We start from the raw sequence: 25,708 nt of genomic DNA, 5'->3' as shown, positions 1-25,708 counted from the left end.
GGGGGTAGCACACCAATGCTTGAGGGGCAGTGTGTTAGTGAGGCTCTGTTCTGCCTTCTAAGGGGATGGAAATCCAGGTGGTAGCAAAAACACAATTGATTTATTAACCATGGAAGAAACCACGTAGAAACCATGGAAGTGCCTGAGAATGGTCACAGAGCAATTGCGGTTTCTGTCCACAAATCTTGTGGGATCAGATTTCCTTTGGGACCAGCACAAAGCAACAGCATCTACGCTGATGCCTACAGCGCACAGGAGGAGCTGGAAGCCAGGGAGCAGCAGGAATGACATAATTGCCATCACAGAAATGTGCTGGGATGACACAACTGGAGTGCTGCAATGCATGGCAATAAAGTGTCCAGAAAGGACAGGCAAGGAGAGGTGGTGGGGTAGGTTAGGAAATGTTTTGATTGTCTGGATCTTGGTGATGACAGGGTTGAGTGTTTATGGGTAAGAATCAGGAGAAAGGTCCATTAGGCAGATACCCTTGTGGGTTTCTGTTCTAGGCCACCTAACCAGGATGAAGAGACAAAGCATTTAATAAGGAGCTGGGAAAAGTCTCACAATTGCTAGCCCATGTTCTCATGAGGGACTGCAGCTTACCCAGGTGTACAGCAGAAATAAAGTACAGCATAGAGGAAGCAGTCTAGGAGGTCCCTGAATGTGTGGAAGAACTTCCTGACACAGATGGTGAGGAAAGGTGTCCCTCACCAACAGAGAATGACTGGTGGGTGATGTGATGGTCTAAGGCTGTCTTGGGCACAGTGATCACAAAATGATTGTTTTGGATTCTTGGAGCAAGGAAACTGTTCTGGAGGGCAGGCTTTGGCCTGTTTGGGATACTGGCTGAGAGACTCCCTTGGAAGGCAGCCCTGAAGAGCAAAGTTGACCAGGAAAGGCTGGACATTCTTCAAGGAGGAAATCCTAAATGCACAGGAACAGAATGTCCCTATATATCAAAAGAGAAGCTGGGGGAAGACCAGCCTGGCTGAACAGAGAGCTTTACCTGGAACTCAGAGATAAAAAAGGAGAGTTTGTGACCTTTGGAAGAAGAGACAAGCAATGCAGGAGGAGGAAAAGGTTGTTGAGAGGTTACACAGGGAGAAAAATCAGAAGGGCCAAAACCCAGTTAGAAATTAATCTGGCTACTGCCATAATAGACAATAAAAACGTTTCTATAAATACATCAGCAACAACAAAAGGGCTGAGGAGAACATCCATCAGCAACCTCCATTGGATGCAGGGGAAAATATAGTGATGAAGGATGAGGAACAGACAGAGGTATTCACTGCCTTCTTTGCCTCAAACTTTAATAGTAACATTTGTCCCCCTGTACTCAGCCCTGGTGAGGCCACACCTCAAATCCTGGGTTCAGTTTTGGGCCCCTCTCTGCAAGAAAGACACTGAGGGGCTGGAGCATGTCCAGAGCAGGGAATGGAGTGGGGAAGGGTCTGGAACACAAATTCTCTGGGGAGCAGCTGAGGGAGCTCAGCCTGGAGAGGAAGAGGCTCATGGGGTGACTTAATCCCTCTCTAGCAGTGCCTGACAGGAGGTGCAGCCAGGTGAGGGTTGGTCTGTTCTCCCAAGTTACAAGTGATAGAACAAGGGAAAATGGCCTTAACTTGCACCAGGGGAGGTTTAGCTTCAACCTTAGGAAAAATTTCTTCACTGCAAGGGTTGTGAAGGACTGGAACAGGCTGCCCAGGGCAGTGGTGGAGTCACCATCCCTGGAGGGATTTAAAAGACATGTGGCACTTGGGGACATGGATTAGTGGTGGGCTTGGCAGTGCTGTGCTAATGGCTGGACTTAATAATCTTAATGTTCTTTTCCAACATCAGCAATTCTACAATATAAAATGAGTGTGAGCTGGAGCAGTGCTACCTTGAACACAAAATGCAGTTGGAAAACTAAATTCAGAGTCACTTATTATTTCTGGATGGACTAGGGAGATGGGGAGGGCAAGGAAATGCCCCCACTTAAATGGTCTGTGTACCTAAAGTGGTTGAGCACAGGAGCAGGTCAGGCAGGCTGGTGCTGCCTGTGTGTCTCTGTGTGTTTGCAGTGCCAATTAATTACATCTCTTTGTAGTGTGGTAGCGATTTCATCCAGGGGAAATGAAAGAACGTGCAGTTAAATAACCCTCTGTGTGTATATGTAATTTCTGGAGCTTCCTGTGAATGCTAATATTGTGATTGGACAAGTTATTTCTCAGCTCTTGCAAGCGCCTGGCAGAGTAGAAGTTTTGTGAAGTTCTCAGGGATTTTTTTTTCCTAGTGAAAACACAGGAGGCTGGTGAAGGCATGATCTGGTTTTGTTTGTTTCTTCAGTTCCTAATCACTGGATAAAAATCTTTGTTTGTTTTCAGGAAAATAACAGGGAAAAGAAGGATATGCAACTTGTTAAAAAAATAAGAAGTGTAAAGGTATTAATTCTTCATGTACGTAAACTCAACTCGAAAAACAAGCCTAAGCCAAGGAAATATTTTAGTCTGAAGTCTATGGCTTTGCTTTTTTTGTTGTTGTGCTCCACTTGTGGCTGCCATTGTGTGGGATGGTGCCTGTTTGGAGGTGTTAATCTATACATAATGAAATTTCAGAGAACACACGCACTATATCTGTAGTGCTCCAACTGTTCTTTGAGATCCCTGTGAATGCATCTCACATAATAACCAAAGAAAACAGTGGAAAGCCTGTGATTAGAAACCTAACAAGAAGAGCTTATTTAGTGATAGCTAAAAAAGCTACAATTCACATGTGCTGGCTTGCTTTATACAGCTCAACAAGACAGATCTGGGCTTTTGTTGGTGTAAAAAACACTTTAAAACAGAGTACAGGAATTTATGATTTCCATGTCTCACTTTGAAAATTGATCTTTTTCCAATGCTTTTCTTTTTTCTGGTGAAAGTTCTTTTTTGAAGGATCAAGCTCTGTTATACTTGCTAGTTTAATGTTTTTTCCTCCACCCTAAGTCAGTGATGGGGGAACCTTTCCAATAAACAGCACTGAAAGATTAAAACCATTAACAGCATGGCTAATACCCATGCTGAGTCCTTATAAAAGAGTCAAACATAAAATTACTGCCTGTTCCTTATGTACTAACTTCATCCTTGGTCTTATCTTCTGGGGTATTTTGTGTTTGTCACTTGCTGAATAGAAATGAGGGTGCAGTCTACGTCAAAAGATCTTCTATCTGAGCTGAGCAGTCTGTGGCACACAGACATGAAGTAAGAAGTAATTGAAGCACCAATTTGTTACAGCTGAATATTGTGATATATTGTGCATAATATTTATTATATATGCATTGTATGATATTGTGCATATGTATTAAAATATACTCCGTGCACTAGCTTGTTATGTGTATTCCAGGTTCACTGCAGACATGGTTTGGGGGAAAACTGGGCTTTATGAAGCAGCCCTGATGTACTGAAAAACTTTTGTGAGATAGATGAAATACTTGTGTTTGAATTTTATTGATTGATGGTAGGGGAGGTGAAATAGGAAACTGTATTTCTGGAGGCAAGTGTATGAAGACAGATCAGAATTGCCAGAATAAAGCAAGCTGGGGGAGAGGAACATGATGTAAAAGGCGAGTGAAAAAGAAAGAGGAGGTGATTGTGAACTGAGTACTGGGAGTAAACCAGACTAACAAAGCTCTAAAAATAGAAGAAAATTTAAAAGGCACATTTTTGGAGTACAACAAGGAAGGGCCAGTGAGACTTCTGTCAGGAAAAGATGTGGAAGTATGGAAGTAAACCTCAGCAGTGGAAGGGAAAAAGCAAGAACAGTCCACTTGCTGGGCTCAGGGGATTTTGTGGGTTTGACTTTTTTTTTCTTTTTTATTAAAAAATATGAGCAAAATCTCATGGATGTTGATAATATCAAAGTATGAGGGGAGAATTTCAATACCTGACAGATGATAATGTAACTGTCACTGTTGTGCATGTGGGGAGATGTCTCTGAAGTTTATAAAAGTGATTCTAATTTCTAGTCCTCCCTATTTAAAATACAAGGTTTAGAAGCCTTGTGGCCTTCATGTTGCTGTGGGGCATGGATTTGGTGTTAATTCAAGGCATGTTACGTGTAAAAGTCACCACCAAGAACTTCCTGGGGTTCCCTCAGAGGTGTCTCCTGCAGTCCTGGAAAGACCTGGCCCTGTTTCGCTTATGAGATCTGACGAGATCGTAGCCTGGGGTGGGAATGGCTTCTGCAAAGAGCTCCCCAGAATGGGGGAAGAGGACAGATTGGGGTCGGGCTGACAAGATTTAAGTTGACACACATTTTGTGAAATGAAAAGGTCATGTTTCAATGGAAAAGGAGTGGGGGTTTTGTTTGTGGGATTTGTCTTCCGGCTCAGATTTCACTGATGGCAATCTGGCCCACAAACATAAGTGAAAGCAGCCAGCCCTTGGATACCAGGGCTTTGTTAAGGATTTCAGGTGGCTGCAACTCATTCATCTGACATGTCCCCTTGCTCAAATAGGCCAGTGCACTCCACACCTCCCACACCCTTTTTCTATGAGGAGCTTTGCCTATGGCTTCATAAACTAATAATATCTAAGAAAGCTTTGCACCTCTCAGCAGGATGGCAGAACTGCTCTGATTCCTCTCCTTCTTGAAAAATTGAGCCGAGGAAAAATGTCCCTGTCCATTTGTGTCTACTATAAAATTTTAAACCTAAACAAGTAAAGACTTTAAATAGGGTAATACTTCAATAAGGAAATTTTTGCTCCTATTGAAACATTCCTTGTTTGGTTCTGGGGTTTTTTTTTTCCTATTGAAACACTTACAGCATCACCTCAAAGCCGTAGCTGTGCTCTGTGCTGTCTGTAAATGCAACAAAAAGAGTTGCTTCTGGTACAAAGAGGCTATAATTTATATATAATACAAAGCAACTGTAGGGAGTTCTCACTAATACAGACTCCCCATCTGGAAATAAGCTCTTGTTCAGCTGTCTGCTGTGGACAGGAGGGTTGGGCTGGAGGTTTCTGTTCTCTGCATTTGAGATTGCTTTTAAAGGCCTTCTGCTGATTGTTATTTTTCCTGCTTCTCACTACTTTTCTCTTTGGCATTGATTTGTTTAAAGCTCTGGGAGTTGCACCCAATTTCCACCTGCCAGGGAGGTGCAATGACTTAAATTGGATCTCATACGTAAGGAGCCCCTAATATCAGTTGGAAGTACAGTACCCCTAAGGTGTTTCTGTTAAGGCCCTTAACTCACTGGTCCTATTTTTCCCTCATTCAGCTGGTGTGGCCACTGCAAGGACCTGTACCAGAAAGATAAATCTTTAATTTTCCTAAACACACACGTGTTGTGATGCTATTTTTGGAACAGATGGAAGCTATTCCCTCAAATAGCATTAGTGACTAAGGTGACAATAAATTCTTCCACTTACACTTGCAGTGCTCCTTCCTACAGGGGCAAATAAGCACTTCCATTTTTGCCTTCTTTGATCAGAACAATCAGCATGTCCACAGCATCTAAAGATGAGCATTTCTCTACTCAAGTGAATATCATAGCAGCAATCTCCACTCCATGGGCAAATGAGTTGTGCCAGGAATTTTAATGATGGAGTAGGTTCGCCAGGTTATAATTGTCTTTAATTTGCACTTGCAGAAGCTGTAACATTTACCTGAACACGATTGGCACTGGGAGAAGGGGAAAATGATGTCGCACTTTTGAAAAAGAATCAAAGAAACAACTTCAGATCTCATATTTGAAACAGAATATCCTGCTGATTGACCACGCACATTGGTAGCAGTAGGATTTTTTTGATCCATAGAGCTGAATGATCGCTGCAAGTAGTGAACACAAAAAATTAGTTCCATGGTGGAAAGCATACACTTTTGCTTTTATTTTATCTTTGATTTTTCCTTTTTCAAGATCATTTCAGAAGGTTGAGCCCTTCTCCCTGCTGAATGCCACACTGAATCCCTGCTCTTTGCTCCATTGTCCTCGGAGACCTGGAAAATTTTTTAACTAAGGTTATCTGAGGTTTTGTCTAGTTTAGCTATTTTTAATAACAAAAAGAAGAGGCTGTCCTTCCCTTCCCGCCCACTATTGCACCACTTTACAGTACATAATTTTATATAAATTACAGAAATATAATTTCCTTCTTGAGTAAGAAATGGGTGATGAACACCATAACTAGTGCAGGTCTGCACACCAGTCCTGGCATATCTTGTGAACTTGCAAACCAAGATTGTGCTTTCTCTTCTGTTGTGTCTTGCAAACTTCCCCTCTTTCTTTTAGAAGTTCTTGCAGAAAATACCTACAGGCTTCAATTTCATCCTCACTGCTGCATTTTTTTGTTATTTTTCAGCTTCTGCAGTGAATGGCTTTTGCTGTCAGTGTTTCTGTTCTGTAGGAGGGAACTGTGGGTGGTTACAGCTGTAATGTGTGCTCCATAATCTCCAAGCATTTGTCAGAAAATTTCCCATTTGCTCTGTTTCAATTTTTAACCAGTTGAGCGGCGCATGCTGGTGCCCTGGGGTAGCCTTGCTGCTCTGGCATCACAGGCTGAGCTGCATCCCACCAGCATTTGGAGCACTTGCCAATTGCAGCAGGACCCCACGAGACCCAGAGCCTTCAAAGAGAGGATGAGATGAGGGATGGGGGCTGTATTTTAGCCCAGCATTCACTGTGGGTGGGAATTGAGGAGAGAGGATCCTGAAGATTTGATTTTGTGTTTGGTTTAATTTTTTCTCCCTAATCTTCTGGCCAGCCAGTCCAGAACCCAGATTTGTGCCGAAGCTCCTGAGGGCGTATTAGAGGAGAGTGGGAGTTGTCTTTTTGGTAGCCAGCAGCAGAAGGGCCTAAGTATTGATTGGGAAATGTGTGAGAAAAGCAGAAGGCATGAACAGCAGGTGGTTTGGATGGGAAGAGGCATTTCAGATTAGGGGAGAGGAGGAAATAGACCACTGCTTGCCTTGGTTTGCATCCATCTCGAGCATTTGAGAGCATGTGGATGTTATGTCCTCATGTTAACACTCTCCACAAACCCTTTTTTAAAATTTTCTTGTTGTGGTGTGATATCTGCTACACGTTTCTTTAAAACTGTTGTTATAGAGACATTTCTCCTCTCCCCGTGCCAGCTATTAAGAGCCATCATGTGCAATGGCATTTGAGTTTATTCTTCTCCTGGCATTAGCAGAGAACTTTCTTCTCTTTGTAAATGTTGAAATGTTTTGCAGCTTAGATATAAATATAGCGAAATCATATCGCTTTAGTTCCAGCATCTGGTAGGATCACTTTAATATATAATTGAGTAAAAATTAGAATTTAAACAGCAATTTTGTCCCTATTTTCTTACATTAAAACCAAAAGAATCCATTTTTTTTTTTAGTCATGATATGGATAAACAAATATCTTCTTTCTTTCAAACTAAAAATAGCTACAAATTCAGTCTCTTTTTCTCAAATTGCTTGCAATTTATATTAGCAGTGGCTTCAAGATTTGAAGGGTGGATCTGCCTATTGAACAGTCCGTGGATTAATGGATAGAGGATCATGGGTTTTGTCAGGGAGACAGGCATGAAACCCTGGTTGTCTCTTGTTTACTATGATGGGAGTTCACTTTTTATAATCTGGTAAAGAAATGAATGCCAGGTGAAATGTGTGTGTCTCACCTGTGCACAGAGAGGTTCCTGCAATGCTGGGTGTGCATTAGGGATAGAGGTGGCAGTTCTCTACACTGCTAAAATCCAGTATTCAACCCCTCTCTTGAGAAAGTACGTGGCAGATTTGTGGTGGGTTTTAAAACTGAAACAGAGAATCTATATATTTATTCTAGCTTCTTTTATTTCCCCTACTTTTTCTTTCTCATTTCTTTCCACTCCCTTGATTTTTGGGGGAGCCTTTGCACCCAAAGACCTTTGAAAATCTGTCTCAGGTTATGTCTTTCCAAGTCTGGTCTCAATTTCAGCACAGAAGTTTTGTTCAAGCCCAGTAATAGGCACTAATATGTGTTCAGGAGAGGAGGCTGCATGGAAGAAGTTTGGGAGTTCTTTTGTGAACTAATTATAAATTTAGTATCTTGGTCTAACCTTCTGAACAAAGACTGTCAGGCATCTACATTCCCTTTTGCGCAGTAATTCAAGCCTTTAAATTCTCTGCTTATATTAAATCAGTTGATGAAACTTCTGTGATTCTCTGCAAGGAAGCATTTGTTTATACATACAGAGGGAACCTGCAGTGCTGGGGAAGGGAAATGACTCTCTTTCAGTCTCAGAGCTCCTCATTCAGTAAATTCCTCTTTGCAAGGGTGAAATATTTTCACCAGTCCTGGCTTGCAATTTGAATTTTTATGTGAAAGTTGTATGCCAATTTTTGGGAAAATAACTGAGCCTCATCTAATTTAATTTTTTTTTTTTCTTCTGGTGACTTAAGACTGGAGTCATACATGGGAGATCTGTGGCTGTGTCTGGAAATTATTGTCATTAGTTTCTGCTTCTACTGCAGCTACTTTGGTGGAAGATCTTGGTAAACAATGTCTGTACAGAGGTCTGTGCTGTAGCTGGAAACCTTTTACATCTGTTAAAAATGTGTAAAAGGTGGGCCCTGCTGCAAGTTTAATCTAAAGTTAATCAAAGCAGATAATGTGGGCAAAGGATGGGTAAACCACTGCAGGCTTCCCAATTCCAGTGATTTAGATTACATTGTTCTTAATCTACCCAAAGGCCTCTCCCCCTTTGGAAGAGATGGCCAGTAGGAAAAGAAAGCTTAACATCACTTGGTGGTTGTATTTTGCTATCTTTGCATCACAACACTTATTTTGCAGTGTTCGGAAAAGACATCTTACAGAGTGAGAGAATTTTACATGCCATATCTTCATTTAAAAGCTGTGGCACGCATTAAATTTAATTACTCTCCTTCTATGGCTTAAATTGAGGGCAGCTTCAAAAATGAGGGTGGCTTCTATTAAACTTAATTGCTTTTCCCTGCAGTCTGCATGGTAGTAATCACAGGAAGATTCTAAACAAAGATACAGTAGAGAAATTCTTTTATGAGAATAGGGCCGGAAAGTAGCCTATAAAATATAGAGAGGTGCCAAATACCTTTTATATCCAGCTTTAATTTATTATTATAGTTAGCTAGCATAATAATAATAATAATAATAATAATAATAATAATAATAATAATAATAATAATAATAATAATAATAACAATGTTTCAGCATGATTAAGAAGGTATTGCTGGGGAAGGGGAGTTAGTTGCATTTGGTCTTTCAATGTTTAAGCAATGAATTCCTCAATTTCTTCAAATTCTTTTGCAGATTTATGGGGTGAAAAAAGGTTAATAATAGAATTTTTTTACAATGTGTTCTATTGACTATAGATGGCAGATCTGACAGTTAGAATGAAAATTGTTCCAGAAAAAACTAATTATTTGAGATGTTATAGGGATGCATAATTATATTCACCTTTAAAAAAAAAGGGGGGGGGAAGTTTTATTACAACTGTGCTTTTTAAAGAACAAGTGGAGAAATAAAAGTAGTAATTGTTCTTAATTATAGCTAACTGTAATTGCACACGACTGCAATATGCAGCACATCAGCAGCAGATTAAGAGATCCTGGCATATGTGTAGTGTGCAGAACAACTTTGAGCAGAGGTGCAGTTTTATGAATATAGTTAAGTATAATTTAGGTCTCCTACTTCGAATTCCATCCATGTTGATTTTATTTTATTTTTTACAGCTATTATGGCAAGATAATTGTCAGCTGGAAAGTGCTGCAGCAATGATTTGTCTGTTACAAAGGAGTCAAAAACCTTCAAAAGGAAAACTTGTTTTCTTTTACACCAGTGATGTGGTGGGACCAGGGGAGACTTTCCCAAATGCCCTTGTGTATCTCCTGATGCAGATAGATGGTTAGAGGGAATTTTTTTCTTAAGCATCTCAGTATAAGCAATACCAAACTCCCAAGGATTCTGCAGCATGGTTGGAAATCTTTGTTAACAACCTATACATAAGTTTTTTAGGTTTAAAAATCCTTGAAAATGTAACCTATGACTCTTTAGAAAATGTGAAAACGCTGCTTTGAACAAAATCCAGAAATGAGAATGCCTAAAGGTAGACTCTGATTTCTTCTCTTAGCCCTGATTTACAGCCTCACCTCCTTCTTTCAGCTGAGTGCACGCAGCTCCTGTCTTTGAGCGCAGCCTCGCCTGTAAAACATTAAGCTGTCATTATACAGCGAACTAAAGAGGGAGTACAGATGCTTAAAGGAAGCTGCTGAGCTTCAAAACTACTGGCTGCATTTCCTGCTCCAAAACAGATCATTGCTGAAGGAGGAGCAGGGGTCAGTGTGCACCACGTTATCGATGAACGTGTGCACGGTCTTGTGATGATCATTTCTGCATCTCCTTAGTACGTCACATGCTTTCAGCCTTTGTCTTGATGTGCCAGGATGCTCTCCCATGTTCCCAACCTGTGTTAAGCTGTTCCTTTTACCCAAAAATAAATAAAGCCCATCTGTCACTGAATGCCTTCTTTCCAAAACAGAGTTTTGCAAAATATTTCAGTCTTGGGCCAGTAGCAGAGTTAATTTAGCCTAAAACTTGGTGGACCAGAAGGGAGCTTTTGAACTGCTGAGATAGGGTTGTTTTTTTGGCCCTCCTTGCTGGCACAAACCACAGTCCCAGTTGTAAGAAGCTGTGCTTCTAAGTTTGTTTGTCTTTGTAATTTGGGAAAAGTGTGGATACCTACCCCAAATAAGCTCTCTGAAAGAACTGTATGGTTTTAATAAAATAGGCTTCACCAAGATGGACAATAATGCGCAAGAAGTGAGTGGCAGATATATTCAAGAGTGAAAAGAAGTTGGGTCGAATCACTTCACAGCAAAAAGAAAAGGTAAAATTGATGGCTGGGTACACAAGCAAACATGCTGAGGTATAAGTGTAATAGAAATTAAACTCATTCCTGCAGGTAGCAATAAGAAATCAAAACTTGTTGTTTTACTGCGTGGAGAATCTCGTGATAACTGGCATGTTCTAAATAAATCATTCACTTCAAATGGCAGCACTGTAGCAAAAATGTATCTATTACGGGGCTGCTAATAAGCAAATGCAAGCAGTATTTCTTGACAGCAGGCTGTGATTGTTTTTTAATAAATCTGTGTTAAGTAGGAAAGGAATAAAAGCTGACACCCAAATAGAAATCCACTTTGGCTCCTGTTTCCTCACTCCACAGATAGACAGATTCATTGACCCAGATCAGAAATTCTTGAAGGATAATTCTGGTTAGGAGAAGCCAACATGGAATCAAATGTGTATACACTTGTGTATGTGTTCCCAGAAAAGCTAATGATACCATTGCAAATGCTGAACATGTTCCCCACTACTCTTTGTTAATACAGTGTTGCTTATGCTCTGCAATAAACTATTATTTCTGTTCTATTTCTGTAATTACAGTTAATAATCATCTCTCACAGTCCAATAGTATCAAACGTAGGAGTCTTTTCAACAAACCATGATAAATATCTCCTTGCCGAACTGTTGTACTTGAGGAATCTTTATGGCTCTCTTTGTGAGATTTGTCATTTTCTTAATGCAGCTTCAAAAAGCTTCTGAGCTTTGTTATGGACCGTCACTGTATTTTTCCCTTCCCCCTCTGCCTTCCAGTGTAGCTGGGTAAATGAAGCTTAATGTGCCATTTCCAAGCACTGTGACACTCCTCCAGGGCTGGTTACATTTACCATTGCTAAAGTCTAAATAAGTGAGTTTTAATGAGCAGGAATGGTTGCTAATAGCCGATTCAGGTACTTAGTAGTCCATGTTATTTAACTGTGGTAGAATTACAGAACATAAATGGTCTGATGATTAATAGATGAACCTGCTACATATTGCAGTCTAATAGTTTTTGCCATTAAAGAAACCTATCTTAACATCTTTGGGGTTGGATATGGCTGGGGAGAAAAGGGCTTGCTTGTAGATTTATATCATGGGTAACTCACACTTTAAAACACTTTATATCATAATTTCACAACCTCATCGCTATATTGTTCAGTAATATTATTTATGAACTTGTTAGAGAACAATGGCACTTGTGTACTTCCATTTCCTGAGGTGGACAGCTCAGCAGATTTATTCTCTCTGGTTAGGGTTGTCAAAAATAAACTCTACCCATCCTTTTAAGGTCAGAAATAAGACAGGGAGTTAGATCTTAATCTCTTTTCTTTCCCTCTCCCATTAATTTTGGGCAGTGGTAGATGCACCAATAAGAACAAAAGTTAACTCTGTTGTTTTTAACGTTTCTGATTTGTGGGAGGACAGGTGGCAAGAGGGAAAAAAAAAGTGGCAAAAAATAACAGATGAACAACAAATGAGCAAGAATGAAGAAATAATAGCATCCAACATCTGTTGCAGTTTGTGCTGAGATACTCCAGAAGATACCACAGTATTTATGGAAATAGTAAGAGGACTGTTTTGAACTGCAGCTAATGGGACACAGACTCCTAGCTGGCAGGCCTCTTCAGAGTCCTTTCTGCATTTTTCCTATTCCATCCCATGTTTCAACCTGCTGTCATTGTATTTCATATTACAAGGAGGAGATGTCAGGACAGAAAGGAGCTAAGAAGCAAATTTACCCTTGATTAACTACAAAAAGGAACTAACCATTTCAGCAGGTGCATGAAAAGAGGTTTGTGGGATTTTCAGTGGGGTTGTTGTTTTTGGGGAGGTTTTTATTGGTCGTGGGGTTTGTTTAAAATTTGTTTGGTTTTGTTTGTGGTTTTTTCCCCTGGTAGTTGCCAATGCCATTCCTATATTTCTGCATACTGAACTGGGCAAACAAGACCATCCCCTTCCTAACTTACACTGGTTCTCCCAAGGTACCTACACTTAGCATCTCACTTTGTTCTAGAAGTCACAAAACTTCAGAGACCCCCAAATGCCCATCTCAGCCCAGCCTGCATTGGCTAAGAAAATCAGTAACTATTTGAATGCATAATAGCTGAAGTATCCAAGTTGTTTAGCTCCAGTGAAGTATTTTGAGACCAGGATGAGATGTCATTTCCAAGCTTGGCATTTCTTGGCAGAGAATCAAGTTACTTCTCTGAAATAAGTTTAAATAAAGCTTCCAAACTTCTTGAGTGGCTTGAAGTTTGTGTATATTAGGGAAAACATCTGACATCAGGGAACACCAGAATTTTGAACTGTTGACATTGTGATATTTGTGAGGGAAATATGGGCAGGAAGAGTGAGGTGCGGGCATTTAACAGAAAACAGTTGTTAGGGTGGCTTTTTCTTTGTGGCATTCATCACTGAAGACATCAACATTTGACCCAACCAATGGCTCATCATAAAGACATATGTGTGAATTGTACACATAAGTGGGCCTCTCACCCTACACAAGTATGACAAAGTCTTAAATATCTGAAGAAACTTACTGAAGCCCTGTACCTCATGTCAGAAACTAAGGAATTAATCTAGGTTATTACCATCTATAGAACTTGAGTAATTTCTATGTCTTTTTTGCATATATCTCATACAACCTTGTGAATGTATGACTTCTTGGGGTTGCTCAGCCTGGAGAAGACAAGGTTCCCTGCTGCCCTATAGCATCTTCCAGTACCAGAAAGGATCTACAAGAAAGAGAAGGAGGGACTCTTCATTGGGGAGTGCTGTGACAGAAGAGTTAACAGATTTAAACTGAAGAGGGTAGATTTATATCAGATATTAGGTAGAAATTCTTCCCTGTGAGGGTGGTGAGGACCTGGCACAGGCTGCCCAGAGAAGCTGTGGCTGCCCCATTCCTGGAAGTGTCCAAGGCCAGGTTAAATGGGGCTTTGAGCAGCCTGGTCTAGTAGAAGGTTCCCTACCTATGGGATGATCTTCCAGCCCAAACTATTTTATGGCTCCATAATTCTTCTGTACAATTAGCACATGGCCCAGAATTCTTCTGCAGTTCTATATTTGTACAACTAAGTTTGACCCGAAGTCCCTGCTGAGACTTTGGGTGTGATTCCCCTCCTTTCCTTGGCACAGTGAGAAGAGATGGTGGTAAAGTAACACTGCACCAGTGGCAGGGCAGCACGAGCTACAGGTCAGGCAAATACCAAACGTGTAAGATTTTCTACCCTGGGAGATTACAGCAGGTTCAGTGAGCATATGGGGAGGAACATCTGCTCTGTTTTGGATGATCTTTCTTCGCATTTTGGAGAGAGACAGAGGGTATGTTCCTCCTGCTGAGCTCCCTGAGGCAGTTCCCTGTGCATCACTTCTTTCTCTTCCTGTACTAACAGGGTGAGGGTGTTGGAGTTAGTATCATGGTGGATTCTCCCCATGTTCTTCCTGCTGCTTGCTGTGTCCTGGAGAGACAAATCCTGTACCCACAGTGCTTTCTTTCTTCATATCCAAGCTTTCCAAGCTTTCTTAACTTTCAAAATGCTCCACTTGCCTGAGAAAACACATAGCAACAGCCACATCCACAAAGGCCGGGTCTGACCTTGGAGCAAAGCACCAGAATGGGATCTCCATTTCCTCTCCATGCCCTGGCATTTCTCCCTAATGACCCCAGCTGAATTGCACCCCATCCATGCCCCTATTACCAGTCTCTCAAATGGACACTGCTGTGTTTCTCCCACTTAATTAATTTCTAGCAGAGCAAATATGTATGAGAGATATTTCATGTGATGTCCTTGGTGAGTAGTTAGACAAGGGGCCAAAATCTTAGCTGGGAGGGGTAGTTAAACTGAAAGGAGTGAGAATTTGGCCTGAATTATGCTTTGACTTGTAAGTTATAATATTGCTGTCTTCAAAGATGTTGGGTGAAGGGTAAATCAAAACTCAAGTTTTTATGAAATATATAAAGTAGTCACAATGATGAGGGCAGGTTTTATTTGGGGTATCATTTGTACACAGTATGTACACTGGACTTGAACAGTTTTCATGGCAGGTGTTTATCACTGACTACATAGAGATTTCTTTCCTCATACCTAAGGAGGAATAAAAAAAAGTCAGAAGTAGCAAATTTAGAATACTGAAAAATGCGGCTTTTAAAAATAATCATGGGAGAAAACAACAAGCATGTTTGTTCATGTCCTTTATCTCAGTCAGCTAATCTTGCAGAATGTCACATTGCATAGAAATAGATTTTTACATATGAACTTGTTACATCACTTCCTAAAAAAAGAGTATTTAGCTTGTACTTAAATAGCACATTCAGAGACTGTTTATGCAGAATTTCTGCTGCAAATGTGTGATCCTTGTTAGGTAGCTAAGCTCAGGGTGAAGATATAACATGGCATTGTATTTATTTGCTGTGTGAAAGATAAAATGCTTACAGAAGTATCAGTTTGAAATCTTGATATTTTTTAATAGTTTAAGGGTCTTAAAAGATTAAATTGCTTTTGACCATTTTGATGTTTAGTTGACATAGAGAACAATTCTACCAAAAAAGATATGTAAAGGGCATGTGATACAGAAAAAAAAGAGTCTTCACTGAAATCTATTAAATTAATCATAGCAAAACTGAATCCAGAATTTAAACCCTATATTTTATCCAAATGTAGCCAGTTAATGTTGCTGCACACTAACAAATCTGAGAAACTACCCAATTTAAGACCAGTGAAACATCTTGTGTCTCACAATGGTATTTCAGTACACACTATTAATTCTTCCAAGTCAAGGCAGATGCAGTCCCCAATGTGATTTTAGGAAGAGCAGAGACAACAATGTGTCTTTGGAAGTGCCGTTTTTCACCTGGAATGTAAAATCAATGTCCTGACCATTTGCGGTCATTAAAAATCCCACTGCACCATTCTGCAAGAGTAGAGGCATTGACTCCCAAGTCTTGGTGAAACTCCAAGAAAGTAATTATATTCTTCCTGATACAACCTTCTTTTAAAGCTAATTTAAAGTTCCTCTTCAGCTGTTCTCCCCTGCTTTGAGTGGAAAATCCTTCTTATCCCTTTGTAAACTTTTCTTTAGTTCTGCTTTATACTGACAATTAGTGGCTTTTTTCACATTGCTGATGCATGTCTAGGAGCAGAGAATGCATCTGCAATTGTGGACCCTACAATTAAAAAAGCTTTATTGGTGGTCTGGTTGAGGGGTGTTGTTCAACAACAAACTTTGGAGCCTTCTCCACCCCAATTTTCTTGTGTTGCTCAATCAGTGGTGCAGTGTCAGTGAATAGGCAGAGCCAGGAAAAAGTGGTCAAAAGCATCAGGTGAGTTGTTTGTTCTGGCAAGTCCAATTTTCCCCTGGGGCAAAGCAAAGAACAACTTATGGTTATGAAATATTTAGAAATATTTCAAGGTAGAACTTCCTAGTTATCAACAGTATTGCAATGTGTTATCTACATCAGCACTCCTGGCATTATCCAGTTTTGCCTAATGGATATTCCTGGAAAAAAACCCTATAACTTTTCAAGTGATCATCCAAAATACGTCATTTTTCTTCAATGTGTGCTTTTTTCTGTTTACAAATATATCCCATCCAGTAAGATCAATGCTTGTGTCAGTGGTAGGACTCTGTTTAGTGAAGGGTTGAATGTTTCATCCAAATCAGAAATACCAGTTTAACCTATCGGAGTTTTTTGTGCTTTAAGGAAAATGAGTACAAGTAATGGGAGTTACTGTTCCTGTACATCCCAGGGAATCAAAGGGGTCATGTTCACCTGTCCTGGAGAGGACAGGACTTTTTAACCCTCCTTCTTGAAATGCTGACTGCTGGTTCTGATGCCTAAAACCAAGACCTCAGGGTTAGGGCACCTCTCTTTCCAAACTATTCTGCATTCTGGGGCTTTTCTGCTTGCATTTGAGCTGCATTTGTGTTAGCACACCCTGCAGATCCCTTCTCCAGCTTCGCCCTTATCCTCATGTGCCTTGTGTGCCGTAGGCGGGCTTTATCCTCTCCCCAAAGTGTGAGATGGGAAAAGGAAGAACGGTAACACGATTGCAGGAAAGTGTTGCTGCCTTTTTTTGCATCTTTCCCAGCACCCTGACAGATTGCCTAGCTAGAATCCATATGCTTTCCCTTGCAGAACAAAAATTGTTCTCGGTGGAGACCCAAAGCTTCCGAATCACTAAGGGTCATGATCCTGCAGAACTAACAGAAGATTTCAAAGTGTAGTTTTGACTTGTATGGTTTGAACTCAGTAGTTTCTCTGGCTACTGGAGTGCATTTAGCCCAGATGACCTCAGCTGCCCTTTAAAACCTGCCCTGTCTCCTGTGCCTCAGTTTACATCACTGCACAAACACAGCAAAAATCATCAAATGGTTTGGGTTGGGAGGGACCTAAAAGATCATCTCATTCCAAACCTCCTGCCATGGGTAAGGACACCTTCCATTAGACCAGGTTGCTCCAAGCCCCATCCAGTCTGGCCCTGTCATCACTTCCAGGGATGGGGCAGCCACATCTTCTCTGGGCAAACTGCAAAATGTTGCAGTTTCGAACTTCAGAGCTGTTTTGTGCCAAATCCTGCATGTAGGTGGGTAACAACAGCTGCCAGTCAGCCTCAGAGAGCAGAGCACCATATGATTTCTCAGTGAACAAAACATTTAATATAAACACAACACTTTCCAGATATTATGAAGAGTTTTTCTGAACAACTCTTTTTAAACAGAACTATTAGGCAGTAAAGTCTGTTTGCTGATCTTTATGCAGATCTTCCCACTTCCACTTCACTGTAAGGTTTTGACTAAAATATTTATACTTTTCTGCTTTGGTATACATCCTACTCCAATCCTACGGGCAGGATTTCTCAGCCTGTAGAGAGAAATGACAAAATGCGTGTGTGGTGCTTGGTTCACCCACACTGGCTCTCTGGGCTTTGAGAAGAGCTGCATGGTCCTCTCGAGAGTGCAGAGCTCCTGCAGTAGGACAAAGCTCCTCACAGGTCTCAGAAGCAATTTGTAACTTTGCTTTTTAGCAAGACCCCATGGGAGGGTGCAATATTTTGGGGTGCAGACCTCCCACCCAGCACCCTCCTCGTTTCAGCAGCACCTACCTCTTCCATGTGTACAGATCATGTTGTCCCAAATCTCTCCTTTGCAGCTGAATACAAAATGTTTAGAAATTGTAAATGACCTTCCTGGAAATGCTGCCCTGCTCTTCCATAATGCCACCTTCCTCATCACAGCTTTTCCAGGGTTTTCAGCCAGGTCCTCTCCTTGCCTTAGCACTGTTGAGCATCAGCTCAAACCATTTGCATTGGAGCCGATTTCAGTGGAATTCAGGGCAGCTCTGACAAAGCATTCAAGTTTCCATCCTCACTCTTTTTCAAGGTCATCCTTTCATATCTCTGGCAGGATGTAAAAATACATGATCTTATATTCATTCTCCCTTTGAGTATTATCTTCTTGTTTTCATCCAAGAATTTTTTGCTTCCTGTAGATACAGTAAATTGTGAGTTATATTTATTGTGTGTGTCATTGGGGAGTACTAGGGGTCTGAAAATTGGTTGTGTAAGTCTAGTTTCAGTTTCTTGAATGACTACAAAATGAGTATCTATTATCTTTAAACAAACTTTAAGGGTTTTCTTGATGAGTAATTTGCTCCAACAGATTTTCTTTTTTAAACTCCCATGAAATATATTTATAGAGTGGTGTTTCAATTCCTGATATTTATAGGAGCACTTACCATGGACATTAACCATCTTCAGCAGTCCATGTATCATTTATTTTCAATGGCATGGTGGGGATAATTGTGTTTGTTTTCTGGGAAATAATATTTTTAGTTTCATAGACTAATGTGGGGTTAATTTGTTTTTATGGTAGAAGTGTTTACTGAGTTGATGAGAAGCAGTAAAATCTTTAGATAGTTAGGAACTAATCAGACTTTTACTTGTGACTTTGAGTTTTATTTGAGTTGGATCTGTACTTCAAAAACCATTACCTTACATATTTTTGCTCAAAAATGGAATTTGATCTGACCAAATGTGAAATTTGCACCAAAATTAATTACATTAAAAATGCATGTTAAAGACCTGCAGTGTCTTTGTTTAACATTCTGATCACATTCAGATTTTTTTACCACTGCATCGACTATTTAATAATTGTTTCCACAATGCTAACATCCCTTGTAGAGAGAGTTATTTAACAAGAATGAAAACCTTTAGAAATTTAGATGCACCAATCACTCACTGCTCTGCTCAGAAACTGAGAGTGTGGTTGCAGTTTAACATCCTCTTTTAAACCTACACGATTCTGCTTCTTGATGCTTCCTGCAGCACCCACCCATGATGTGCCTGGTTGTCTCTTTAAGCTGGATGAGCAACTGCTATTTTATAAAATGTGCTGCCATACCCTAAAGCAATAAGGTTTGTGCCATTCTGTTATTGGAACAGTAATGGGTAGCTAAAGGCTACAGAGACCCTTTAGAAGAAGAAACAAAGAGATGCCCAGATCCAGGTTCTTTCCTTCAAAAAAAAAAAAAGGCATTTCAATGAAAAGAGATGATGTCTGGGATTTACAGTGGAAGGGGGGAATGTCCTGACTGTTGGAACCATTTAGTGATTTGGTTCTTTAATAGGTTACAAAAAATATCACACTAATTCTTTGAAATGTATAAGTCACGAGTAGGGCTTGGAAAATAAGATGGTGTGATACCAACGTGCAGGAGTTTAATGAAAATAAAATATCTAAAATTTACAGCTGTATCAAATAACCCCATAGAAATGGAGTCTGTATTGCTGTACTCTAATTTTTTTTCTTATCTCTTTGCATTCACTTGCTCTTTCTCCTGGCTCTCACCTTTGATGTCATTTATATCATGGACTTTGTTCATCACAGACACCTGCTAAATATCTACCTGTCTGCCTTAGCTGGGGTGGGAACTGTTTTTTTCTGAGGGAGCTTAAATATCTGCTGGACTGCTGCTGAATGGTGCATGCAAGAAAAGGGTGTGAGCCATTTTTTTATTTCTTGCTTAATCTTCTTTGCAACCACTGAACACAGTTCTGTTCTGTGCCTTTTGAAGCAAAGCACTGGGAGGTTTAAGGCAACCTTCTGTGCCCAGTAAACTGCACAGCTTGGAGATAGAGACTGTGAAAGTGCAAAGCCATGCACATTTAGAGGGACCATTTCATTTCCTCTGACATTGTAATGGAGACTGCAACTGTCATTGTAACCATTAAGAGAAAAGCCTGGTGTCACTGTGGGATGTCCAATAAATATAAAAAATTGTAATTAAAAAAAATTAGACCCTTATAGCTGCTCACATTTCATGTAGTGCTAAAGAGCACTAGAAAGATCTAGAAAGATCTCCTGAAGAGGAGCTCTGAATTATTGTGGTTTTAATATATTAACTCTGTAGTTGCCCCATCAAGAAAAGTGACTTCAGAACATGGGGAAACTCTAGAAGAGCCTTCAAAAATTTATTTCTTTACTGTTTTTCCTTTGGATTCATAACTAAATTAGCCTTGAGGGTTCAATATGTATGTATAAGGTTTATACTCTTGCAACAAAAATATATTGGGCTGTTTCACTACAAAGAGATCACTAGATCTATAGTTTTGCAAATTGCTTAGGCAAGGAAGATTTTGGGACCTATCTTAATTACTACCATCTCCCCTTACAAAAAAAGATTCCCCTCCAACTGTAAAAGTGGATGGAATTATTTTCTCTGCTGTAAATAATAAAATATTATGTTGAGAATTGTTCCATACCCTAAGTTCCATCTACAGATGTGAAATTTTGCAGTTTCTGTCTCAGCTGAAGCAAACAGGGTATGAACTAACCAGTTACATTTCATGCAGAAAATTTGTATATTGGATATAAATTTTATAACTGGACAAGAAGACTGTGGAATAAGATGGGCATCTGGTCAAGTCTAAGACAATGAAGCCTCTTAAGGCTTCTTGCTGGTTTTGAAGGTCTTACATATGGGAGAGAAATGAGAAATGGAGCTATCCAGCTGTTTACCTGATTCTTGGATAAGGTCTAGGCCAATTTGCTGGGGAGGGAAACAAGGACAAATCTGGCATGTATTTTAAGGTCTGTGTACATAGGTAATGGTAATGTATTTAATTGTACTTTAATGTGACGTACCACTACATTAGCCCACTCTCACTCTCTCGCACTCAGCTTCTCTCAAACAAATTGCACACCCACAAAAGGGTTTCAGACAAGTAAATTGGACAAAAAGCCACATATTTGGAAAATAGCTGTTGTTTAGGACCAGCACAAGAAGATTTAATATTAACATGGTATTTTCTCAGTGCATAACCAGCTTGTAGAACTGTCTAAAGCCTTGCTTTTGCTGCAGCACTGAAATAAAAGGGAACATTTTCCACTGGAAAATTGGCCCAGTGCTACGTTTTGTCTATGTAAGATCATGCAGTGCTGGCATTTGAAATGGTGATAATTTTATGCCTAAAAAAATGAGTAATTGTACCACGGAGAACTCGATTCTGATAGATCCTTAGCTCACACTCCATCGTCTGCTTTTTCACATTCTTTTGTGTGTGATCAGGGGGGCACCGCATCCGCCAGCGACGCGCTTGCGTATGGAGCTGTGGATGTGTGTCTGCACTCCTATAAAACACAAGCACTACAAAGGCATCTTAAAAATTTTATAGCTTTTTAAAACACAAACTAAGTTTTCCTCCCCTTGTGTCTTTCAGAGAGACTGCCACAGAGTTATCTGGAACATTACCAAGGTAAGCAAGTTGCTCTAAACCGCATCTGTGTGTCAATGTCTGGAAGGTGCTGAAAGAAGCACGACCTTTGGAGGCAGAACATGATCCTTTTCCTAGGGAAAACTGCTGGGATACTGAGAACTGGGGGTGCAGAGAGGAGAACGCTCCCTGCATGCCACAGACAGACAAATGACACTGAAATACTGGCACAGCCAAGCCCACACAGCTTAAAGCGACGGGTTGAAGTTGCTTTGAGGCTCAGCACAGTTGTGCACCTGATGAGAAAAATCCCAGCTGTGGCTTCCTTCCAGCTGTGCAATTATACCCATGGCAGGTGGTCTGGCTTTTGCTTTACATCTCACCTGAGGGATGAGAGGAGGGAAACTTGGAGGTAGGAGGAAAAAAAAAGTGTTATGTTAAGGCATTTTCACTTGGAAAGCAGGAAAGCAGCTTAGACCAAATTCTTCTATGCTGAGAAACCTTTTCATAAAATAATAGAAGTAGACAAGACTCCCAGGCTGTGATAGAGGTATTTGAAAAGAGACTTGTCTACATATTGTTAGAGAATGCAATAAAATGCTGTAATCATGCAGATAGAGAAAAGGGTGGAGAGAAGGGAAACAAAAAAATCTGATATGGTAATCTGTCAGCGATGCCTGGTGAGTTAAAAAAAGATGCTCTCAGTCCTCTTGTACCTTCTGCCACTGGTTTTGCTCTCTGAAGTGCAAAGGGTTTTAGTGGGGTTATGTTTTTGGGGGTTTTTGCTATCCTCTGATTAAAGCAGTGTTGTGGTTCAAACAACACATAATTTAAAACGAATATTTCAACAGGAAGGACAGTTTTCTTTAAGCATGATAATATGTGCAAGATGCTTCTGATTCTAAGGCAGAGAAAATATATCCACCTTTCTTTAGAGGGTGTGTGGTGTATATTTGTTGACTTTTTTATATTGATAAGCTGTAAAAAAGTATATTTTCACTACATATGGTGAGTTTTCCCTGTGCAGTGTACCCCTTTGTTCTGTGTGTACAAATTTATGCGATTTATATGATTTGTTCATTTAATAGATGCATATCTTTTTATGGCTTACTGTCACTTGGCCTCCGTGGTTGTGCAAGAAAATATTCTTGTGAAATTTTGGCATGTGTTTGAAGAGCTGACCAGTGATCAGGCCTACCAGACACCAAAGATTTTGTTCATCTTCCTTGCAAAATAATTGCATTTCTTCATACACACACACATACCAAAAAAAGAAAAAAAAAATCCTGTTTCACTGCACATGGTGAGGTATTATAGGACTAATATACTGGAAACATGGAGTCCTTACACTGCAGAAATGAATTCCACTTCAAATTAAAGTTAAAATGAGACACATAAGTGCTTGAATAAACATCCCGTTTCGTACTTGCCATTAATGATTGTCTAAATGTGCTTTTTGAATTATTACCACAAGGCTTTAATTTCAACTGCGGTAAGATGTCACAAGTAAAATCAGATTATAACAGCAATGTGCACAAGGCATTGTAATTGTGTTATAAATATTAAACCAAATGATCTTGTCATGGTTTAAAACAAATGTTTCTAGCTAGGCACAGGTTGGCCTGTCCTCCAGTCTTCTCCAGGATTCACCTGTTCCTGAATTTCTCTAAGCAAACAGCTCCTTGGGGTTTTTAATCTTATGTTGTGATGTAGTAATCTAATATTTTTTGTTCTTCTTTCAAACGTCAAGTGACTCATTTTGCTATTATTAATTCATAAGAGTGAAATAGTCTAATTTCCCCACATCTTCTTCCACCTTCACCCTGAAACCACTTTACAACGTATAAAATTTCAGGTGTTGCACCTTGAAATGACAAAATTAATAACCACTTTCCCATCATTGCTGGGATTCCCATTGCTGTATTTTGGCCAGTGGGGCACAGCAAGTCCCCTGTAACACCAGAAACCCAACTCTCCTTTGTCCAGGCAAACACAATGCCTTTTCCCACAGCACTGATTACTCTTGGATATATTTGTGGCCAGGATTGATCAAATCATTTTCATGCACTTGCAAACCTGGTGAAAGGGTTTTCACTGCAAGTGGAGTAAGTGTGAACAGATGTTTCTGTACTTGGAATATTTTGTCTGGCTGTCAAGAAAGTTTAGGCACTGGTGGCCTTAATTATTTATTATTGTTGTTGTTGTCATTTAAAAAAAGGCTCAAAAGCCCCTTCTGATTTTTTCATAGTTCAATTAAAGAGGTGGAATTAGGGATTCACTCCCATAAAGCCCTGTAATTAGTCAGAAGTACAGAGGAGTATATTTTGAATATTTTCTCATCTCAGTAGTAACCAAGAGAGGTTACATATGCGCATTTTTTTGAAAAAACCGAATATAACAAAGTGTCTTGGTAAATGTGGCTTTTTAATATATTCATTTTCCATTAAATACTGCTGATGGTTCTCTAATGATTACATTTAAAGGAAGAAGAAATCACCCTTCTCCTTGCCACTGAAGTATGTGTATCACTGATAGGCAAAAATAGAAAAATGTGAGTTGGAGGACATCATTTAGTAGGAAAGATAATAGATTAACTTTGCCTGTAGAAAGATATAAAAATATTCAGCACAATTATATTGTGTCAGTTCCAATTTACCAGTTATTTCTGATGATTTCAGGAAGCTCAGACTAGAGAATGAATTGAAAATTCAGACTTTAAATGTGATAAAGAAGCTTTACAATTTTTATATTAAATGACATTATTATAGCTATGAATGTATATTGTTTTTTCGAAGAAAGGCTTTCTGTGTGCAACAGCACATCAAAGAAGAGATCTTCACAAGGAAAACTTTACAATAATATTAAGTTGTTCATTGCATGACCTATTTAAAGTACTCAGATACTTCTTGTTGTAGACTACATAATTAAATTTTAAATGGAACATGATAAAGAAATTATACTGGTGATCTCTAGAGATTTGAATACCCTATTTGGATCTTTACAAGAGTGTAGCGAAGGCATACTTTTAAAATTTAATAAAGGTCTGGCCTATTTTTTTTTCCCTTTTAGATGCTCTATAGCTGCTATGGCAGCTGTGTTTCAGATGTGTTTGCTCTCAACATTACATAGTCAGTACCTGCAATAACTGAGCAAACTAAAAGTATTACAAAAAATACAGTTTAACTTGAGAAATTCACCATTTATAAAATAAAAAAAAAAGCAATTAATGAATGGAGATAAACTTCTGAAATCTTGGAGAAGCTAAGCTTGTAACCAGCCTTTCCTGGGCCAGCCCCTGAGCTGAGCAGTGGAGGGGAGCAGGGAATGAATGGAGTCCTGGAGCACAGTGTGAAGCCCTATGGGCACGAGGGAGATGATGTTTGGAGCTTAAAGAAGAAAACACTCAGCTTCAGTTTCAAAGGAATGATTTCAGTCTCTAGCCACTTCTGTTTGTTTCTGTGAAAGTTACTTTATATTTAAAGAAGAACAAATATTTTAAATATACGCTAACTGCATGGATTATTTATTTGCTTAATACTAGGTTAGTATTAACAGAAAGAAAATCTGGGCTACTTTTCCACTTTTATGTACTGGTTCAATTTTTCATTTCACTCAAGGGGGGAGTAAAGTTTAAACGGCCACTTCTTCCTCTAAGCTGTTAAAATAAGGGGGAAAAGTCAAGCTAATAATTTGCATTTATATTTTTAATGGAAAACTTTGTAGAAATATCACTGAATCACCTGCTTAAATCTTGAGCAAAACTCAGGGAATCTTATATTTTGAGGTGAAGGCCATCTTAAAATTGTCATTTAGAAATTTCTTTAGAACTGTGGGAGGAAATCTGCAGTGGATACATTGGTGTTAAAACAATCATGTTCAAAATGGAAATGTAAATCTTTGGCTTGTTCTTGAATTTTAGTCATCAACAAACTTAAATTTTAAACCCGTGGTCTGGAGTAGGGCACAAACTTTGGTCCTCTTGAGTTGGGGTTTTATTCCCCACCATTCCATAAATTTCTTTGATAATGTCTCAGTTCCATTTACTGCAGAGACTTCTGTTCTCAGGTATCTACAGCATTTTGAAAATAGAATTTAAGTACTGAAGTCACTTTGGTGCTTTTGAAAAATGTTAACCTGCAGCTTCACCATT

General features: G+C 39.6%; 1 protein-coding gene across 2 annotated transcripts in view; it reads left to right on the top strand.

Annotated features, from left to right (window-relative positions):
- CELF2 (CUGBP Elav-like family member 2) overlaps positions 1-25,708 on the top strand; it is a 550,570-nt gene that overhangs the window by 219,208 nt on the left and 305,654 nt on the right. For both annotated transcript variants that reach the window (XM_066551028.1, XM_066551020.1), the window contains one exon: positions 21,565-21,600. Coding sequence is in view for 1 of the 2 variants with exons in the window: in XM_066551020.1 (XP_066407117.1) it covers positions 21,565-21,600 (36 nt within the window). In the remaining variant the exon portion in view is untranslated. The remainder of the gene's footprint in view (positions 1-21,564; positions 21,601-25,708) is intronic.

Source organism: Molothrus aeneus, chromosome 5 (genome assembly GCF_037042795.1).
Source record: "Molothrus aeneus isolate 106 chromosome 5, BPBGC_Maene_1.0, whole genome shotgun sequence".
In the NCBI taxonomy this organism is placed as follows: domain Eukaryota; kingdom Metazoa; phylum Chordata; class Aves; order Passeriformes; family Icteridae; genus Molothrus; species Molothrus aeneus.
The sequence above is the reverse complement of the archived record's forward strand: the minus strand, read 5'-3'. Positions and strand labels throughout refer to the sequence as shown.